Source organism: Narcine bancroftii, chromosome 12 (genome assembly GCF_036971445.1).
Source record: "Narcine bancroftii isolate sNarBan1 chromosome 12, sNarBan1.hap1, whole genome shotgun sequence".
In the NCBI taxonomy this organism is placed as follows: Eukaryota; Metazoa; Chordata; class Chondrichthyes; order Torpediniformes; family Narcinidae; genus Narcine; species Narcine bancroftii.
In genome coordinates this window covers 28,086,668-28,104,092 of record NC_091480.1, presented here as the reverse complement: position 1 = coordinate 28,104,092, position 17,425 = coordinate 28,086,668, and the positions used below count along the sequence as shown (strand labels likewise).

The 17,425-nt window shown below is 38.3% G+C and overlaps 1 protein-coding gene across 5 annotated transcripts in view; it reads right to left on the bottom strand.

Annotated features, from left to right (window-relative positions):
- fbxl18 (F-box and leucine-rich repeat protein 18) overlaps positions 1–17,425 on the bottom strand; it is a 57,674-nt gene that overhangs the window by 11,706 nt on the left and 28,543 nt on the right. For all 5 annotated transcript variants that reach the window (XR_011347501.1, XR_011347503.1, XR_011347502.1 and 2 more), the window contains exon 3: positions 15,881–16,099. Coding sequence is in view for 2 of the 5 variants with exons in the window: in XM_069906675.1 (XP_069762776.1) it covers positions 15,881–16,099 (219 nt within the window). In the remaining 3 variants the exon portion in view is untranslated. The remainder of the gene's footprint in view (positions 1–15,880; positions 16,100–17,425) is intronic.

Sequence of the window (17,425 nt, the reverse complement as noted above, 5' to 3'; positions counted from 1 at the left end):
CAATTCAATTTTAATTTTACTTTCATTTATGGGATGAAGATTATTGCTCATTCCTAATTTCACCAAACCCCCCCCCCCCCCCCCCCCCAGTGGAAGTGAGCTGACTTCTTCAATTGCTGGTCCATTACTGCGTTTGCCCAACTGAGGAGTCAACTGGACCATTTCACTGGCTGATTTGAAGTCAGCCACATTGCATTGTGGAAGTGGAACCATATGGGCAAGGGCAGTGTATTCTCTTCTCCAAAATTTACTTTGGTGAAGCAAATGGATTTTCGTGACCACTGATGCAAAGATTTTACATTTGGAGAGAATGTGATTTCAAGAAAATTTTTGTGTAAGGCACAGATTTTGAGAAAGGACCATAGTTTAAAATAAGGTAATTGCAAGGAAAATGCAAAATGTAATAAGAAATCTCTCTTGAAAGTGAAAAGGAATTTGAAGAGATTATAATCACCAGTGCTAGAATGCAAAACTGAAACAGAGTTTTTATTGCAATGAAAAAATTTCTAGGGAATACAGAATCACTCCTTCCAGATTCAATGTACAGGAGTAGACTAGATGCCTTTTTCACTCAAGAACACTTATTTCATGAAAAAGAACTGGACTTTACAACTTGGATCTATTACATCCATTTTGTTTTTCAAACCCTTGGTTTGGGAATAGTGCTGTATATTTTAATAAAAAGTAAGGATAGACAGAGACGGAACAAACAACCAAATGTGATCAACAGAGATGGAAGAAGCCATTTCGGCATCAAGTAGTGATAGATCCCAATCAACCTGGAACAACAAAATTATTGTATACCTTTGGAGATCTCCAGTCAAATCAAAATACTGCAGATGAATAATGAAGTATGGTCGTGTAATTTATTGTAGGTCGGCAGAGCATCAACTAATTGCATGCTGAAATTTGTTTTTTTTCCTCCCCAGACTAATTAAATTGATTTTTGGTTATTTTTCTGCTCAATATAAACGTTTAGGTTTCCTTCAGCTTTATGGCAAAATGGTTTAATGTTTTTGGCATCTACATGCACCACTAATATTATCCACTGCTCCCATTTTGAAATCTGTAGCAATACGAAGACATTGCATTTTGCTTCAGCAAAGGTTGAGGTTGGAAACAGTTTAGTATCACTCACTACTTGGCTCAAACGTTTGTCCAACACTCCACAGTATGGCCCACTTTGATTTTACATTTGACATTCAAGGATGAAACAAGACCAGAATACTGATCATGTGTCCTGAGGTACTTGTATCCTTGTTGATATCATCCACAAACACCTTCTTCAACAGGTTTAGATTGTTTATTTGACTGCTTACAACATGACAAACATGTGAACCTTAGAGATAGTAGTGGTAGGTGCCTGGAACATGTTACTGGGGAAATGTTGGAGGCTAACACAATAGCAACTTTTAAGAGGTATTTAGTCAGACATATTACCAAGCAGAAAATGAAAGGATATGGATTATGTAAAGGCAAATGGAATTCATTTAAAATGGAATACAGGAACAGGCCACCTTAGCCCTTTTAGCCAAACGTTTTCTCCTAGTCCCAATGACCTGCACCCTAACCTGTTTAACCTTTCCCTTTAACTCAATTCCTGAAGTCCAGGCAACATCCTAATAAATCTCTCCGCACCCTATCTTATTGATATCTTTCCTATAGTTAGGTGATCAAAACTGCAAACAAATACTCCAAATTTGGCCTCCAAATAACTTCCAAACTCCTGAACTCAATACTTGGATTTATGAAGGCCAATATGCCAAAAGCTCTCTTTATTACCCTATCCACCTGTGATGCCACTTTCAGGGAATTATGTATCTGTATTCCCAGATCCCTCTGTTCTGCTGCACTCCTCAGTGCCCCATGTCCTTTCTTAGTTTGTCTTTCCAAAATTCAACACTTCACACTTGTCTGTACTTGTCTCCATCTGCCATTTTTCAGCCCCTTTTACCAGCTGGTCCAGATCCATCTACAAGCTTTCTTCACTGTCCACAACACCTACAATCTTAGTGTCATCTGCAAACTAGCTGATCCAATTTACCACATTATCATCCAAATCATTGATCTAGATGACAAACAACAATGGTCCCAGTACCGATCACTGAGGCACACCACGAGTCACAGGCCTCCAATCTGAGAAGCAACCTTCCACCACTACTCCCGTCCAGCCATTGTCGAATCCAGTTCACTATTTCATTATGAATACCTAGCGTCAGAACCGTCCTGAGTAACCTCCCATGCAGGACCTTGTCAAAGGCCTTACTAAAGTCCATATATACAACATTAACTACTTTTCCTTCTTCAACTTTCCTAGTAACCTCCTCGAAAAATTCTTTAAGATTGGTTAAACGTGACCTACCATGCACAAAGCCATGTTGATTATGCCTATTCAGTCCCTGACTATCCAAATAATAGTATATCCGATCTCTTAGAACAATAATTTATCTACTACTGATGTCAGGCTCATCAGCCTACAATTTTCACTGTTACCTTTGGAGCCTTTTTTAAAAACAATGGAACAACATGACCTACCCTCCAATCCTCTGGCACCACACCTGTAGCCAAGGACATTTAAAAAATTTCTGCCTGAACCCCTGCAATTTGTGCACTAGCCTCCCTCAAGGACCGCTATAAAACATCATGGATCAATAGAAACATCAGAGTGAGGGGCCTGTTCTAGTGCTGGACACTACATTCAATATCTTCATTATGGCACAAGTGCATAGAACTTTCAGGCATTTTATATTGTCAAATCCAAGGCAGGCTGGAGATTAAGAAACAAACTCCTTTACTGAAAATAAAGAAAAAGTGCAGATGTTTGCCGTCAAGGATAAGCTTGATAACTGCAGCCAGTGAACCTTCCACTGTTGTTACAGAAGATTGAGAGGGACACGTTTAATTGAGAAAGACAGAAACTAATTTGGAGGTATCAACACAGTTTTGTGCAGGAGAGAGAGTGTCGATCATTTTTTTGAGGAGGTAACTAGGGTGACTGAAGAAAGCAATATGTTGTCTATAGGAACTTCAGGAAAGTGCCACACAATAGGCTGGTCTAGAAAGTTATGGTGCAAAGGATCAGAAAAAGACTGGTGAAATAAATTCAGAATTGGCTGGGTCAAAGAAGGCAAAGTATAGAGGTAGATGGGGATATGATTGGTAAGTTAGCAGAAAGCACAAAAAAATTGGTGGAGCTGCAGATAAGAAAGGAAGTTGCCCACCTAAAGTTGCTCCACTGTTTGGTTTTCTGAGCCCAGGTCCCCCTCTCTCTATTACCTTTAATCACATTTTTTTTTAAAACCTAGAAGAGTATGTGCAGAATCGGGTAGAAACAAAACTGGACTTGAGCAGTATGTCCCACCCATGGGTGTGCACACATTTAGAAGGACAAAATATATTTTTGTATCTACTGCAAACTGTAAAGGCAAACTTCGCTCCAATGCTTTTACTGCATGTCAGAAGGAAGGATGAAATTCCAGGTCAGAATTTTTCACTGGAACCGCCTATAAAAGCTCAGAAAATGGATGAAACTCACTTAGGCAAGTTAGTCATCATCAATTTTTTTCTTTTCTCCTCCTCTAAAAAATTTGCCTCAATTCATGCAAGTACAATTTAAATGCAATTTAAAATGCAATAAAGCCTTATTTAAAAATACAGACAAATCTTACAAAGCTCAACATGAGGTGTTAAAGCAGTCTGGAAGGTACATGGTCCCACCCTGACTATAAAGGAACTGCATCTCCATAGGAGAGAAAAAAAGGTTAAGAAAAACACAGACATTATAAGAGTTTTTTAAAAATCAAAATGTGCTTTAATTATACTGGCAGTGTGAATGCCTCAACTGCTCAAGTTTCACACTGTGAGTTAGTGTGCCTGCTCTAACAAGTTATGTTATTTCTCTCTCCCATACCTTTAACATTGCTCATTCTCCAATATCTAAACCTGCTTTGTCCCACTGAAAGGACCTGTCAAGAAATTTCAAATGTAGATCTTGCAATATGGGTGTTGGTCAACCACCAACATTCAATGGTCACACACACACACGCACACGCACACGCACACGCACACGCACACGCACACGCACACGCACACGCACACGCACACGCACACGCACACGCACACGCACACGTGCAAAGTTCAAGAGTTCCAATGTCATTGGACAAATCATGCAACCATATTATGTCCACCTCAGAACTGGTGAGGGAAGAAATGATAGAAGGTTGCAGGTGGGAAAGGGAAAGAAAAAGGGTAGTGAATCATTTTAAAACAATTCAAACTGTGTACACCATTATATTGTTTTGATAGAGTTTCCCATAAATTATTTAAGATTCCTTTATTGTCATGTACAGAACAAGTAATATAACATGAAATTTATTTCTGCCTGCCGCAAGGCAGAAGAGTCACCATTAATGTCACCTTTCAGGACAAGATAAAGGAGCAAAAATAGAGTCCCTTCAGAGTCACTAAGTGATGGTGGATTCACCTCCAGCAGCCTCTGCAGCTGCATAGACTCCTGTTCGATCCATCGGCATCCTGAGCTCCAGATCTTAACCTCCCATTTAATGAGGATGCCTTCAGCACTCAAAGCCTTTCAGCAGCCCTTCTTACCCTCAGCACTCTCTCGAATTCCAGTTTCAATACCTGGTTCCCATGGACCAGTCTCCAGCAGCTTGGAGTCCATGCAGGTCCCCTGACCACAAACCACCCTCAGCCTTTGTGGGTCCCTGAGCCGCTAAGCCCCTAACTGGCACACCACTGTGGTCACCATCCCTTACGGTCCTCTCCTCTGCTTCTCCTTTTTTCCAGTATTTTATTTAATATTCATTCATGCAGTAACTATAATTATTATAATAGATATCAAAAAGGAACAAATTGATTACATACATGGTTTTCACTCCTCCCTCCCAACTAACCTTCCCCCAAAAGAAAAAAATATATACAATTTGAAAAAGTTAAAAAAAAACTATATAGGTATTAAAAAAGAGAAAAAGGAAGTAAAAAAAAAATATTTGGATTGCACAGAGAGATGTGCAGTACAATTCATCAGTTCTAACATACAGAGGAGAATTCTTCCGGGCTAGAGGGATAAAAGAATATCACTACAAATTGAATCCCATTATTTGAATGTATGGATGCCAGATTTGTAAAAAATAGAGTATTTATTTCTTAAATAATAAGTAATTTTTTCCAAAGCAATACAACTTTGAATTTCAGCTTGCCACCTTAGTAAAGTTAAAATATATGTATGATTTCCAAGTAATTGTAATTCATTTTCTCACTACTGCTAAGACTAATTTAATGGAAAAACAACTCCTGTAACTTATTTTTAAAAAATACATAGACACCCAAAAGGGTTTCACATTTGGACAAGACCACATTGAATGCATGAAAGATCCTACATCCTCACCACATCCAAAACATTGATCTGATAAATCTGATTTCAATCTATTCAACTTCTAGGGTACAAGATATAAATGATGTTAAAAAAAATATATTGAACTAATCTATACCTTATATTAATCGTATCAGTCTCAGGATCGTTACATAAATTTTCTCAAATTTGTTGGTCTATCATAATATTCAAATCTGTTTCCCATCTCTGCCTAGATCTATACAGTCCTAATTTAGGAGTTCCCACTTGTAATAACAAATATGTCAATTTTTTTTATATATACCGCTCCTACAATTAGACAAAAACATCGTTGCCCTAATTTCTCTCTCAAATATGCCCTTAATTGAAAATAACAAAAAAAAGAGTATTACGTGGTTTAGCATATTTGTTTATTAACTGTTCAAATGACATTAATTGTCCACTTTCATAGCAGTCTTCCACATCAACAATTCCTTTATGATACCATATAGTTAGAACTGATGATCTCTTGGGGAAAAAAAAAACAAAAGAGGATTAATCAATGGCATTTTAGGTGATAAAGACCCTCCACCAATATCTTGATCTATTTTATTCCAAACATTAAGTAAATTTTTCAAGAGTGATGTGTCTTTATCAGCAACCAATGATTTTGATTCCCACATATATAAATTCTTCTGGTTTCTTTTCTCCAATTTTGATCAGTTCTATATTAAGCCATGCTGGTTTTATATTAAAAAAAAACAAAAAAACTGCCTCTCCTCCTCAATAGAGATTATTCTCTTCATATCTCCATCTTTAGTGACCACTGCCGAGCATTGGCACACTATCAGTGGCTCAGACCCTGTGGCTGTAGGATTTTAACAGGCCATTTGAAACCGCTACAGAACTGTTGGCATGAGAATCAGGTAGGTGATCCCTTCAGAGCAGCACTGTGACTCTGCTCTCCTGGGTCTCCACCAATAGCAGCGCTGCCATTTTTTTTCCTCAATCAAATTGATTGTTGTAAAGCTACTTATTTATTAAGCAGCAAAAAATTAAGCTTTCTTTGATGTTGTGTACTGAACATGGCATGCAATTCAATCTCTTGGCAAATATGGCCAGAATACTGCTGTTTGGTGTATCCCCACAGGAAGAGATGGGCCATCTTCCAGGCTCACTGCATCAACCTACTGGTGAGTACTTGTGGACTGCCACTGGCAGAGACCAGGCAATAAGAGATCTAGCTAAGACTTGAAAGAAGACAAAAAGAGAAAAGAAAAGACGATGGAAGATTTTAAACATTATTCAAACTTTCTTTAGATCTTATCAGAATTTCCTTTTTAAAATGACCTTTTCTACTATTACTTGAAAACAGAAAATTCTTTTCTTGATGTACATGCACTTTATTTTATACACAAAAAAAGTCTACTAGAAAAGCATCATTAGGAGAGACAGAATTGTCAGTGTTTCAGATCAGAATCCTTCATCAAAATTGAGCGCTGAGCAGAGATAACCAGTGTGAAAGGGAGATAGCCAGTATAGCAAGTCCTTGAAGAACATCATTTCATTATAATGTTGTTGAAAAAAAACAATCGTATTTTACAGCAATTATAACACTGGTTTCATTTAATGTCATTTCACTTTCCAAGAATATATCAAAAACATTAAGTGAGGACCTGCTGTAGTTCATATTGACCACTTTCTCTCTGTACTCTCAGTCTTAATGATGGTTTCTGACCTGAAGCATCAACAAATTTTTTTCTCCCACTGATAAGTTCCTCCAGCAGATTCTTATTTTGCTTCAGATGCTTGCATCTGCAGGCTTGTATATCCATTGTATATTCTTCTTCTTTGGCTTGGCTTTGCGGACGAAGATTTACGGAAGGGTAATGTTCACGTCAGCTGCAGGCTCGTTTGTGGCTGACAAGTCCGATGCGGGACAGGCAGACACGGTTGCAGCGTTTGCAAGGGATAATTGGTTGGTTGGGGTTGGGTTTTTCCTCCTTTGTCTTTTGTCAGTGAGGTGGGCTCTGCGGTCTTCTTCAAAGGAGGTTGCTGCCCGCCAAACTGTGAAGCACCAAGATGCACGGTTTGAGGCGATATCAGCCCATTGGCGGGGGTCAATGTGGCAGGCACCAAGAGATTTCTTTAGGCAGTCCTTGTATCTCTTTGGTGCACCTCTGTCACGGCAGCCAGTGGAGAGCTCGCCATATAACACGATCTTGGGAAGGCGATGGTCCTCCATTCTGGAGACGTGACTTACCCAGCGCAGTTGGATCTTCAGCAGCATGGATTCGATGCTGTCGGTTTCTGCCATCTCGAGTACTTCGATGTTAGGGATGAAGTCGCTCCAATGAATGTTGAGGATGGAGCGGAGACAACGCTGGTGGAAGCGTTCTAGGAGCCGTAGGTGATGCTGGTAGAGGACCCATGATTCGGAGCCGAACAGGAGTGTGGGTATGACAATGGCTCTGTATACGCTAATCTTTGTGAGGTTTTTCAGTTGGTTGTTTTTCCAGACTCTTTTGTGTAGTCTTCCAAAGGCACTATTTGCCTTGGCGAGTCTGTTGTCTATCTCGTTGTCGATCCTTGCATCTGATGAAATGGTGCAGCCGAGATAGGTAAACTGGTTGACCGTTTTGAGTTCTGTGTGCCTGATGGAGATGTGGGGGGGGGGGCTGGTAGTCATGGGAGCTGGCTGATGGAGGACCTCAATTTTCTTCAGGCTGACTTCCAGGCCAAACATTTTGGCAGTTTCCGCAAAACAGGACGTCAAGCACTGAAGAGCTGGCTCTGAATGGGCAACTAAAGTGGCATCGTCTGCAAAGAGTAGTTCATGGACAAGTTGCTCTTGTGTCTTGGTGTGAGCTTGCAGGCGCCTCAGATTGAAGAGACTGCCATCCGTGCGGTACCGGATGTAAACAGCGTCTTCATTGTTGAGGTCTTTCATGGCTTGTTTCAGCATCATGCTGAAGAAGATTGAAAAGAGGGTTGGTGCGAGAACGCAGCCTTGCTTCACGCCATTGCTAATGGAGAAGGGTTCAGAGAGCTCATTGCTGTATCTGACCCGACCTTGTTGGTTTTCGTGAAGTTGGATAACCATGTTGAGGAACTGTGGGGGGCATCCGAGGCGCTCTAATATTTGCCAAAGCCCTTTCCTGCTCACGGTGTCGAAGGCTTTGGTGAGGTCAACAAAGGTGATTAGCTGTCAAGCATTTTCACAAATAATGTAAAATTTGAAATTTACGAAAAAAAACTCTTTTGTCCAGCAGTGAAGTATAAAACATGAAGTCTGCATGTTAAACTATGCCACTCACTGATCTTTAGATACTTAATGTTACAAATTACTGGCACTAATCTAGCTTCAGTGAGAACACCTTACTTGCCAAATGGGTGTGAAAATGACATGCAACTTCAGCCATGAAGTATTCTAAGTCTGAGTCTTTCCTCTTTCAAAATGGAGAGGAAACATCCCTATAATTTATACAATTACACACAGCTGAGCTTGATTACAGCAATCTAATTCATTCACTGGCTGTCAGTTCCTTCAATCTTGTGTCTAAACATCAAATAGTACATGCAAGCATGACCTGGAAGGAGTTACTATTAAGATAATGTTCACTGCACAACAAAAATACTTTTTTGACTTCTGGATTAGTTGATCTAAAAAAAACAAAATGATTGCTTCACAGGGAAGATACCCATAAACTTTAAGCAATCTCAAGGGGGACATAGCCAAAAAAAGTTGAGAATGGCTGCTCTGGACCACGCACTGAACGTCAATAATACCAAGCCAAAAACCATACTCAACATAGTGTCCTCTCCTCATGAGCTCATCAATTCAGCCAAGTAGTTCAATAAGGGGATTGTTGTTCAAATAAATGGAAATCATACTGTGCATCCCAACATTATATTAGTTCAGCAAGCCAGAGTCCCTTAAGCAGCTGCTTTCAGTAGTATCCAAATGATATTACAGTGGACTATATACTGATGCCTTGTTTTCTTGCTACTTAATTTGATATTAATTTATGCATTTTATTGCCAGTTTAACAGATTGCTTCTTGGTCAATATATTTTTTATTGCATAGAATTAGTGCTATATCATTTTCTAAAACAAGCTCAAACATCATTCATTCCTGTTTTTCCACAGATGATCCCTCCTTCCCCTGTTTGATGGTATGCCCTCGCTCCCTTATCCACCTATTACCTCCTGCTTTTGGGCCCCAAATCCTCCCCCGCCCCACCACCCTGTTCAGAGGCCTGCCCACATATGGTCCATATCTTGATGAAAGGCTCAAGCCTGAAACATTGGTTATACATATTTATCTTTGCTAGTACATGGTTTGACCAGCTGAGTTTCTACAACATTGTTTTTACTTTTCATCAATTAGATTGCAAGGTTTATCGCAAAGATATTTCATATAATTGGAGAAGTGAAAACAAGAGCTCATCCAGTTTCTCCTAAACTAATTGTTGTTTTTAAAGCATATCATTCTCTAAATTTGAAATAATGGCCAGTATCAGGATTAACCAGGTTACTAACAGTCACTTAGAAAAACACTTCATCACAGTCTTGCTTATGAGGAGCTTCAAGGATGGTTAATTGTAGCTTAATGGCAAAATTCTCACCTCCAGGGCAGCAAGGTAGGAGACCATCAATCTCTATGTGGACAAAAAGCATACTTTAGTGTACCTTCAAGATCAGGGGTATTTTACTTTGACATATTGGCTAATGATTTATTACCAGCATCAAAATACCGAATACCTGATGGCAACACTTGTTTGTGGGAGCTTTCAGTGCAGATAGCCCTCTGGAGCAGCTTGAAATTGTTAAAGGTATTTGCATTTTATGAATCCTGTTATAGGATGGCTCCAGTGGCTCAATGCACAAATCAAAATAATCCCTTTCCCAATGTCCAGTTCAAGTTTCGGACTGCATCCATTTGGCAGTGAGATGGCAAAAACAAGACCAGCCAAGGCTCCTGCTTTTCTAAAGTTGTCCAAACGAGACCAACTGAACTTGCCATTTAACATTTCATTTGTGATTTCAGGATTCAGAGAAAGGAAGGTTAAAATTCAAGCTAAGAAGAAGAATGTTTAAACAAATTTAATCTTCTGAAGAATTTCATATTTCCAATACTGTTTATATACTGTGCTCCTCTCCCTGCCCCTCCCCACCATTTTGTTTGGACATCTGCCTATAATTTTTATACCTGGTTGAAGTGCTGAAGCCCGAAACGTTGGTTATGTATCTTTATCTTTGCTATATAAAGTACATTGTTTGACCTGCTGAGTTTCTCCAGCATTGTGTTTTTACTGTTTATATATGTGTTAAAGTGAAAAAATATTATTTACTTTCATGCATTTAAAGAGTTTAACAATTAACCACTAGTTTCAATATTGTTCTTGTTTTAAGATCACAAGATCTCCATTGCTGCTCCTCCAACAAGATTTGTGCAAAGTTTAGTCACCATTTGGAAAACTACATTGAAGATACATTCATAACAATGAAGCAATAAACAACATTAAATCCCTTAAAAGGTACATTAAGCCTTATCCTGCCTGAGTTGCCAGAGCTAAATATATTCTAAATTGAAAGAATCAAGTACAACGTTGCTGTCCACAAATGGATGAAGGCATCTCCCCCTTGCTAAGTAAATGAGTGCTTGTTCCGTATGGGTAAATCCATCTAGCAGTTGTTCACAAGTTAGTTGCTGGTGATGCTCCCATTGCAGAACAAAGACTGCCTTATTTCCGTGCTTATTTTCATCTTGCTGCTGAGATTGTAGATGACAGATACTGCTAGCTGGGCTGAGAAATCGGGTCTTCAATGAGGCGTAATGCATGGCTAATGACTGAGGAACACATCTGTGCTTTTCTCATATGTCAGGGCACACAGTATTTGTGTTATAATTCTTCAGTCAGGCTAAACACTCTTGGGCTCCCAATCCTGCAGCTTTTATATACCTATATTTTCCAAGGAAAACTTTTGCCTACTGTGATTTTAAAAGTTTAGCATCTTAACAACAGCAGGTGTACCTTCAAACATTTTTGTTACATAATGCATACTCTCCAGTTACAAAAAGTATTGTCTTTAATCATTAATTCATAGTAAATTAGTTCAAAATTGAACTGTTTCATGATTTTAAAAAAAGCAATATTTGAGATGTTTAAGGATTATACTTCAGAAGTTGGGGCAAGTTTTAAATCTCTTCGGTGGAAAGAAAATAAAAATAAACAAAAATGTGAGCACTAGATCTACAGCATTAAGTCAATCCAGAAAGCAGGAGGTTCTTCTTTTCCCTCATCTTTCTCTCTCTTCCAGAGGTTGTGACTTAAACAGTTAGGATTCTATCTGTGCAAGCAGGTCACCTCAACTCAATAGCATTCCTTAAGCCTGGTTAGCAAGATATCAGAGTGCCTAGATTTTGTCACGCGTCCCCACGTACTTAGTCCAACAGCATTAGAGAAAGAGTAATCAGATACGTTTCTACCTTCCACAGGAGCTGTAACTGCTCTGCAGTCACTAATGCCACGTCCCTCAATTAATTATCTATCTCAAAAGAGGGCAACAATCTCAAAAAGTATGGCAAAATATCACCCTTAAACAATTGTAGAAACTTTCATTTTAAATAGAACTTCAATGCTTGGAAACATAGTCATTGATCGGTTCAAGAGGAGTCAAGTGAGAATTTGGTGTCATCAAATTCAGGACTGCTAAGGTTGCTGTCAAGGGGCAGCACACAGACAAAAATAAATATAAATATGAAGAGCCCAAGGACAGATCTTTGGTAACCATCAGGGTTAACTGCACAGGCACAGCAGCAGAATTCATTTCAGTTGATTCTCTGGATACAATTGAATTGATAGAATTGAACAAAGTATGATCCCTCTCAGCAGGACACTGATGGAGACACTGGAAAATTATTATCTGGTCAACAGTTCCTAAAGGTTTAATACAGATTAGGAGCATGGAACAGCGATTAGTAGTAGAAACCTGATTGAAAGGATTTACATAGCCAGTGAATAAACGGCACTGGGAGAACAAAACTTCAAAGAAAATAGAAGCCGGTAGTACTGCATTTTGCTTTAGTCAACTAAATCATAGTAAATGCCAATACTAATAAAATGCCAATAACTCATTGGTGGGTAAATCCTCTAAATGCTATTTGGCAAAATGCTTACTGTCTAGTTTCCACTGAGCCTCTAGATGGTGTGCTTGCTCAGCAGTCAGTCAAATGTCTGAGTTGATTTCAATACCTGGTGACCAAATGGACTAGATCTTTCCAAGTCTGTCCATCACGGAGTACATTCCAAAGCCTTTCAACCTGTTTAGTGTTCTACTTCAAGCATAATCATCTTCTGTATTGAGCCATCTTGCCTATAATCACATGTTCAAAATATGCCACACTGATTAATCTGTGAATGGACATTAAAAAACAAGAAATGAAGTGACTAGAAATTTGAAATAAAATCATAAATGCTGGAACATGCAGCAAGGCAGCAATTGCAGAAAGAAAAAAGTTTCAATTTGAAGTCCCTTCATTAAAACTGAAAAATAAAGGAGAAAATAGACGTGCTTTCAGATGTGGGAAATGGACTATATTCTTCTAAATCTGTTAATCGCTCGAATTTAATTGGTAAATCAGAGATGTTCTTGATCAACAGAACTCATCTCAAGCCAGAGAAAGAATTATACATTTGATTCATAATTTCTGAATTGAATTTTTCCTGTTTGCCAGTATAACTACATATTAATTTTTAAATTCTTGTTATTTTCTACATTAACCCATTATATTTCTATCGAAGCAGAAGCTCTCACATAAATAGATGTCATTCTTAATGTACCAAACCAACCATCATATTAAAATTATCTGCCAGATCTACACAGCATGACTGATACCCATCTCATGGATGCACCGATAAATGTGGCAAGTGTGCCTGAGTAGAGTTTCTCTGCATATTCCCACCAAATGATCTGTGAAATTACAGGAAATAAACTATGCATCATGAAGATACTGCAAATTAAAAATCACAAGGGTCTGTCTGGTGTTAAGGTGTTCAAGAATGTAAATATTCATCCAGATATTCACCACAATGGAACTCAAAAGAAAGTTTATTGATTTTACTTTTAAAAGCATTTTCCCATCCAAAATTTTATTACCCCAAGAAGCCAGCAATGCATATGTTTTGCCTTGATATGAAGATTCTCACAAATGCTGCTAAGCACCAGATCTAATAGCTGTACTTGGTGTGACTGCGGTTTATTTGAATTTAGCAGAAATTATGAATCAAAAATTCAACTGGATCTAGCTAGCAGATACCATTTTATTTTCTGAACCTTAGTAATTCAATAGATTTTCATGTGATCAGCTTCACTGCTGTGAAACCATAGCATGCAGAGTGAATGCAAAATCTACAGCAACATGGGAACCTAGGAAAATAAAAAGTGTATCTGCTTCAGGCTGTTTTGTAGACAGACACCCATAACTGAATCAGCAATTGGTTTCACATAAGCAACAAACACTAAAATTCAAATACTTGCACTAAAACAGACCTTTCTTCCAAAGAACCTATGAAGAACTCAAAAGCTTGTCTTACAAAACTTAATGCTTTAGAAAGAGGAACATCTGCTCAATTCAAGACCTTTAGTGGAATACAAGAGTGCAATTCACCATACTGTTACATAATATATATTCATTGCACCTCCCATCATTGCTGTTAATTTTTTTCACAATATTTTTCTGATTGTGGTCTTTTCCCCGGCTTTCTGCATTTTACGATTCCTTGATCAAAAGCCATTTTTCCCCTCCTATTTCACCTTCCAGCGTTGCAGTTACCTCAAGTACACATACATCACACATAGGAATGTAGATTACAGATAACATTTTCAGGAAATCCAGAGGGATTAAGTACCTCTATCCATTATGAAAAGGATAATGTACACATGAATCATTTATGAGTCCACATCGACCATATAAATCAAACAATCCACTAATAACTTTGCAGCACTGCTGCTCCTTTATTCACACAAAACATGCTCGGGTGATGCTGTACAAGAGGGAGGCAGTAAAGGGAAAAAAATCCCAAGCTATTTGCAACCTTTCTGCTGAAACATTACTTAGAGAATAATGTCACAATGTTGCAGTTAAACACTTACAATACTTCAGACCCATTCATATTCTGTTAGAATTTAGGTACAAGAACAGGCTTCATGACACCCATGTCTAAAGGATGGAAATGTATCTCCAGTCAAATGCCTCTGACAATACCGCCCTCTACTGTCAAAGAGAAGATTTCTCAATATTATTCAGATTTATGCTCAAGCTCTAATTAGACAAACCATCTTTGTTTAACCCTTTGGACTCAGTGACCCTGTTTTAATGGACTACCAACAAGTACATATACTCCATGTCCTGGTTGTCAGGGTCTACAAACAAACTTATTTAATCCGTGAACCAGTTTTATACCCAACTATCAGCTGCTTCGTACTGGTGTTCGTATTGTAGTTTACCCCATGAACCCAGTCTGGAGTATATATTATGAAAGGTCAAAAATGGCTGGAGTCCAAAAGATTAAAAGATACAGGAGAACAGAAAATGATAGCATTTGTCAATAAACCATTATCAAAAATGGAGCAAGAAGTCAAACACAGCTTTAATGTGCTTACTCAGCTTTAAAAAAAAATTCCAACTGCAGAACCACCTACTATATATATTGTGATGGCAATATTTGCAATTGCTAAGAGACTGTGCAAGATATATGCACTTGGAACCAAACACATTAATATCACCCATTACTCACATCTAAAAAAACAGAACTCGAAATAAAAGGCATTTTACAAGCCAAGCGCACCTTCCCTCTTTTTTTTAAAAAGGAAAAATTTTAATATGTACATACTACTGGAAGCTTCTCCTAGCTTCACATCTATTAGGTCTGTAACATTATAGGCTGATTGACCAGAATGAATATTGGATATGGCAGATTGGAATCTACCAAATTAATGCAAATTTAAACATTCCTACTTTTAGCCAAAAAAAATTAGCATAGAACATCATTTTGTTTTTTTCTTTCTTCCATAGCACAGTACCACTGATATTACCTGCAAGTCATTCTGGAGCTACTCAAACAGATTTGTATGCAAGTGCCACATCAGGTATTGCTGTCGGCTAGAGTGAAGCACCAGCAAGTGTTAGCACTTATATTCTAGTGTTAAATCATAGAAATAAAAGCTGAAAACTGGAACAGAATCTTTCACCATGTAACAAATATTAAAAAAGGTGTCAGTCAGTTATGAATTTTAAAATGATGGTTAATTCTTTTAGAAAGCATGTTAAAATCCATTAAATGTAAGGATGATAACTAGGACAAGTTGCTGGTTAATCAGAACAATTGTTTTGACATTTATCAGGCATATTAACCTTCTGGCATACCCTTATACAGGGTATCAAGTATCTTAGTCTATTGCTTTCTTTTTGCATCTCATTGGTAACTTATTGCTTGGGAACACAAGCCATTTCAATCACTTACCCTCGAATCAGTGCCTGCTGGAGCTTTTTGCAAGCCACCAGAGTTTCTCCTGTGAACATGTGGCACATGATGACATCCCGGCACTTGGTCATATACGAGATCACAGCATCATGTTGGAAAGTTCCATGACGAGAAACTATGCATAATCTTTTCAGAGATGAACAGTGGCTCAGTGCCTGGAAGAACTGTGCACATGCTGACAAGTATGGCTGTTCTAGTCTGCAAGAGAGATGAAAACCAGACAATGAAGTCTAAATCTTCACAAATGTATTCTACTGCCTTACAAAGTGTCAGCTATGAAAACAACCACTCAGATCTATCCCACACAAAAGTTCAAATGTGAAATATTTGGATATTAATTATAGAAATCATAATTAATCATAATCATAAAGACTCTCTCTCTCTCTCACACAGAATTTAACAATGGCAGGAAGTTTTGTTTCTATCTGCTTGGGTTATCCAGTGCCAAGTTGACTACAAAAATATGAACATTCAGAAAAATGTTAAAACTCCACAATTCTTGTCACCTTATCCCCAACACACTCCATTTCAACAACAATATGCAAAAGTCTTTCAATTTTGCCTATCCCATTTTAGTCATCTTGAATCCATCAGGAAGTAACTGTCCCATCAAAAATAATCTTCAACAGTGCTGCATCCCCTCAGTCAAATAATCCAATAAAACTCACTGAATACAGCAAAAATAATCATCTCTTGAGCAAGGAGGGGCTTGCAGGTATAAATGATATCTCAGTTTCTGACAAAGTCTTCAGATGATGTTTGGAGAATTCTGGAAGGAGGAGGAAACTGCATGCCTCAAATGTACATGCTCAGATAAGTAAACACTTAGTTTTGTGACATTGCTTAAACATACAACATTTTTATTCAACAAAATAAAGTGCAGGCTTTTATCACAAAAATATTCAAGGGGACATGGCACCGCAGGATTGGTGTATCACAAACGTGGTTCCTCTGTTTAAAAAGGGCTCCAGATGTAGACCTAGCAATTATAGCCTGTACGTTTGACATCGGTGGTCGGTAAACTAATGGAAAGTATTTTTAGAGACAATATGTACAAGTATCTAGAGGCAGGAACTTATCAGGAACATTCAACATGGGTTTGTGTGGGGAAGGTCATGTTTGACAATTCTTGATGAATTTCAGTAAGGCCTTTGATAAGGTTCTACATGGAAGGTTGGTAAGGAAGGCTCAGGAGCTAAGTATTAATGTCAAATGGGTTCAACAGTGGCTAGAAGGTAGATGCCAGAAAGTCATAGTGGATAACTGTCTGTCAGGATGGAGACCAGTGACAAGCGGTATGCCTCAGGGATACCCAGTGTTGAGTCCCTTGTTGTTCGTCATTTACATTAATGATTTGGATGATAAGATTGGTAAATTGGGTTAGTAAATATGTGGACAATACAAAAATAGGGGGAGTTGTGGATAACGAAGATGGATTTCGGAGATTGCAGAAGGATTTGGATGGCTTATAAGAGTGGGCTGAAAGGTGGCAGATGGAGTTTAATGTAGATATGTATGAAGTGC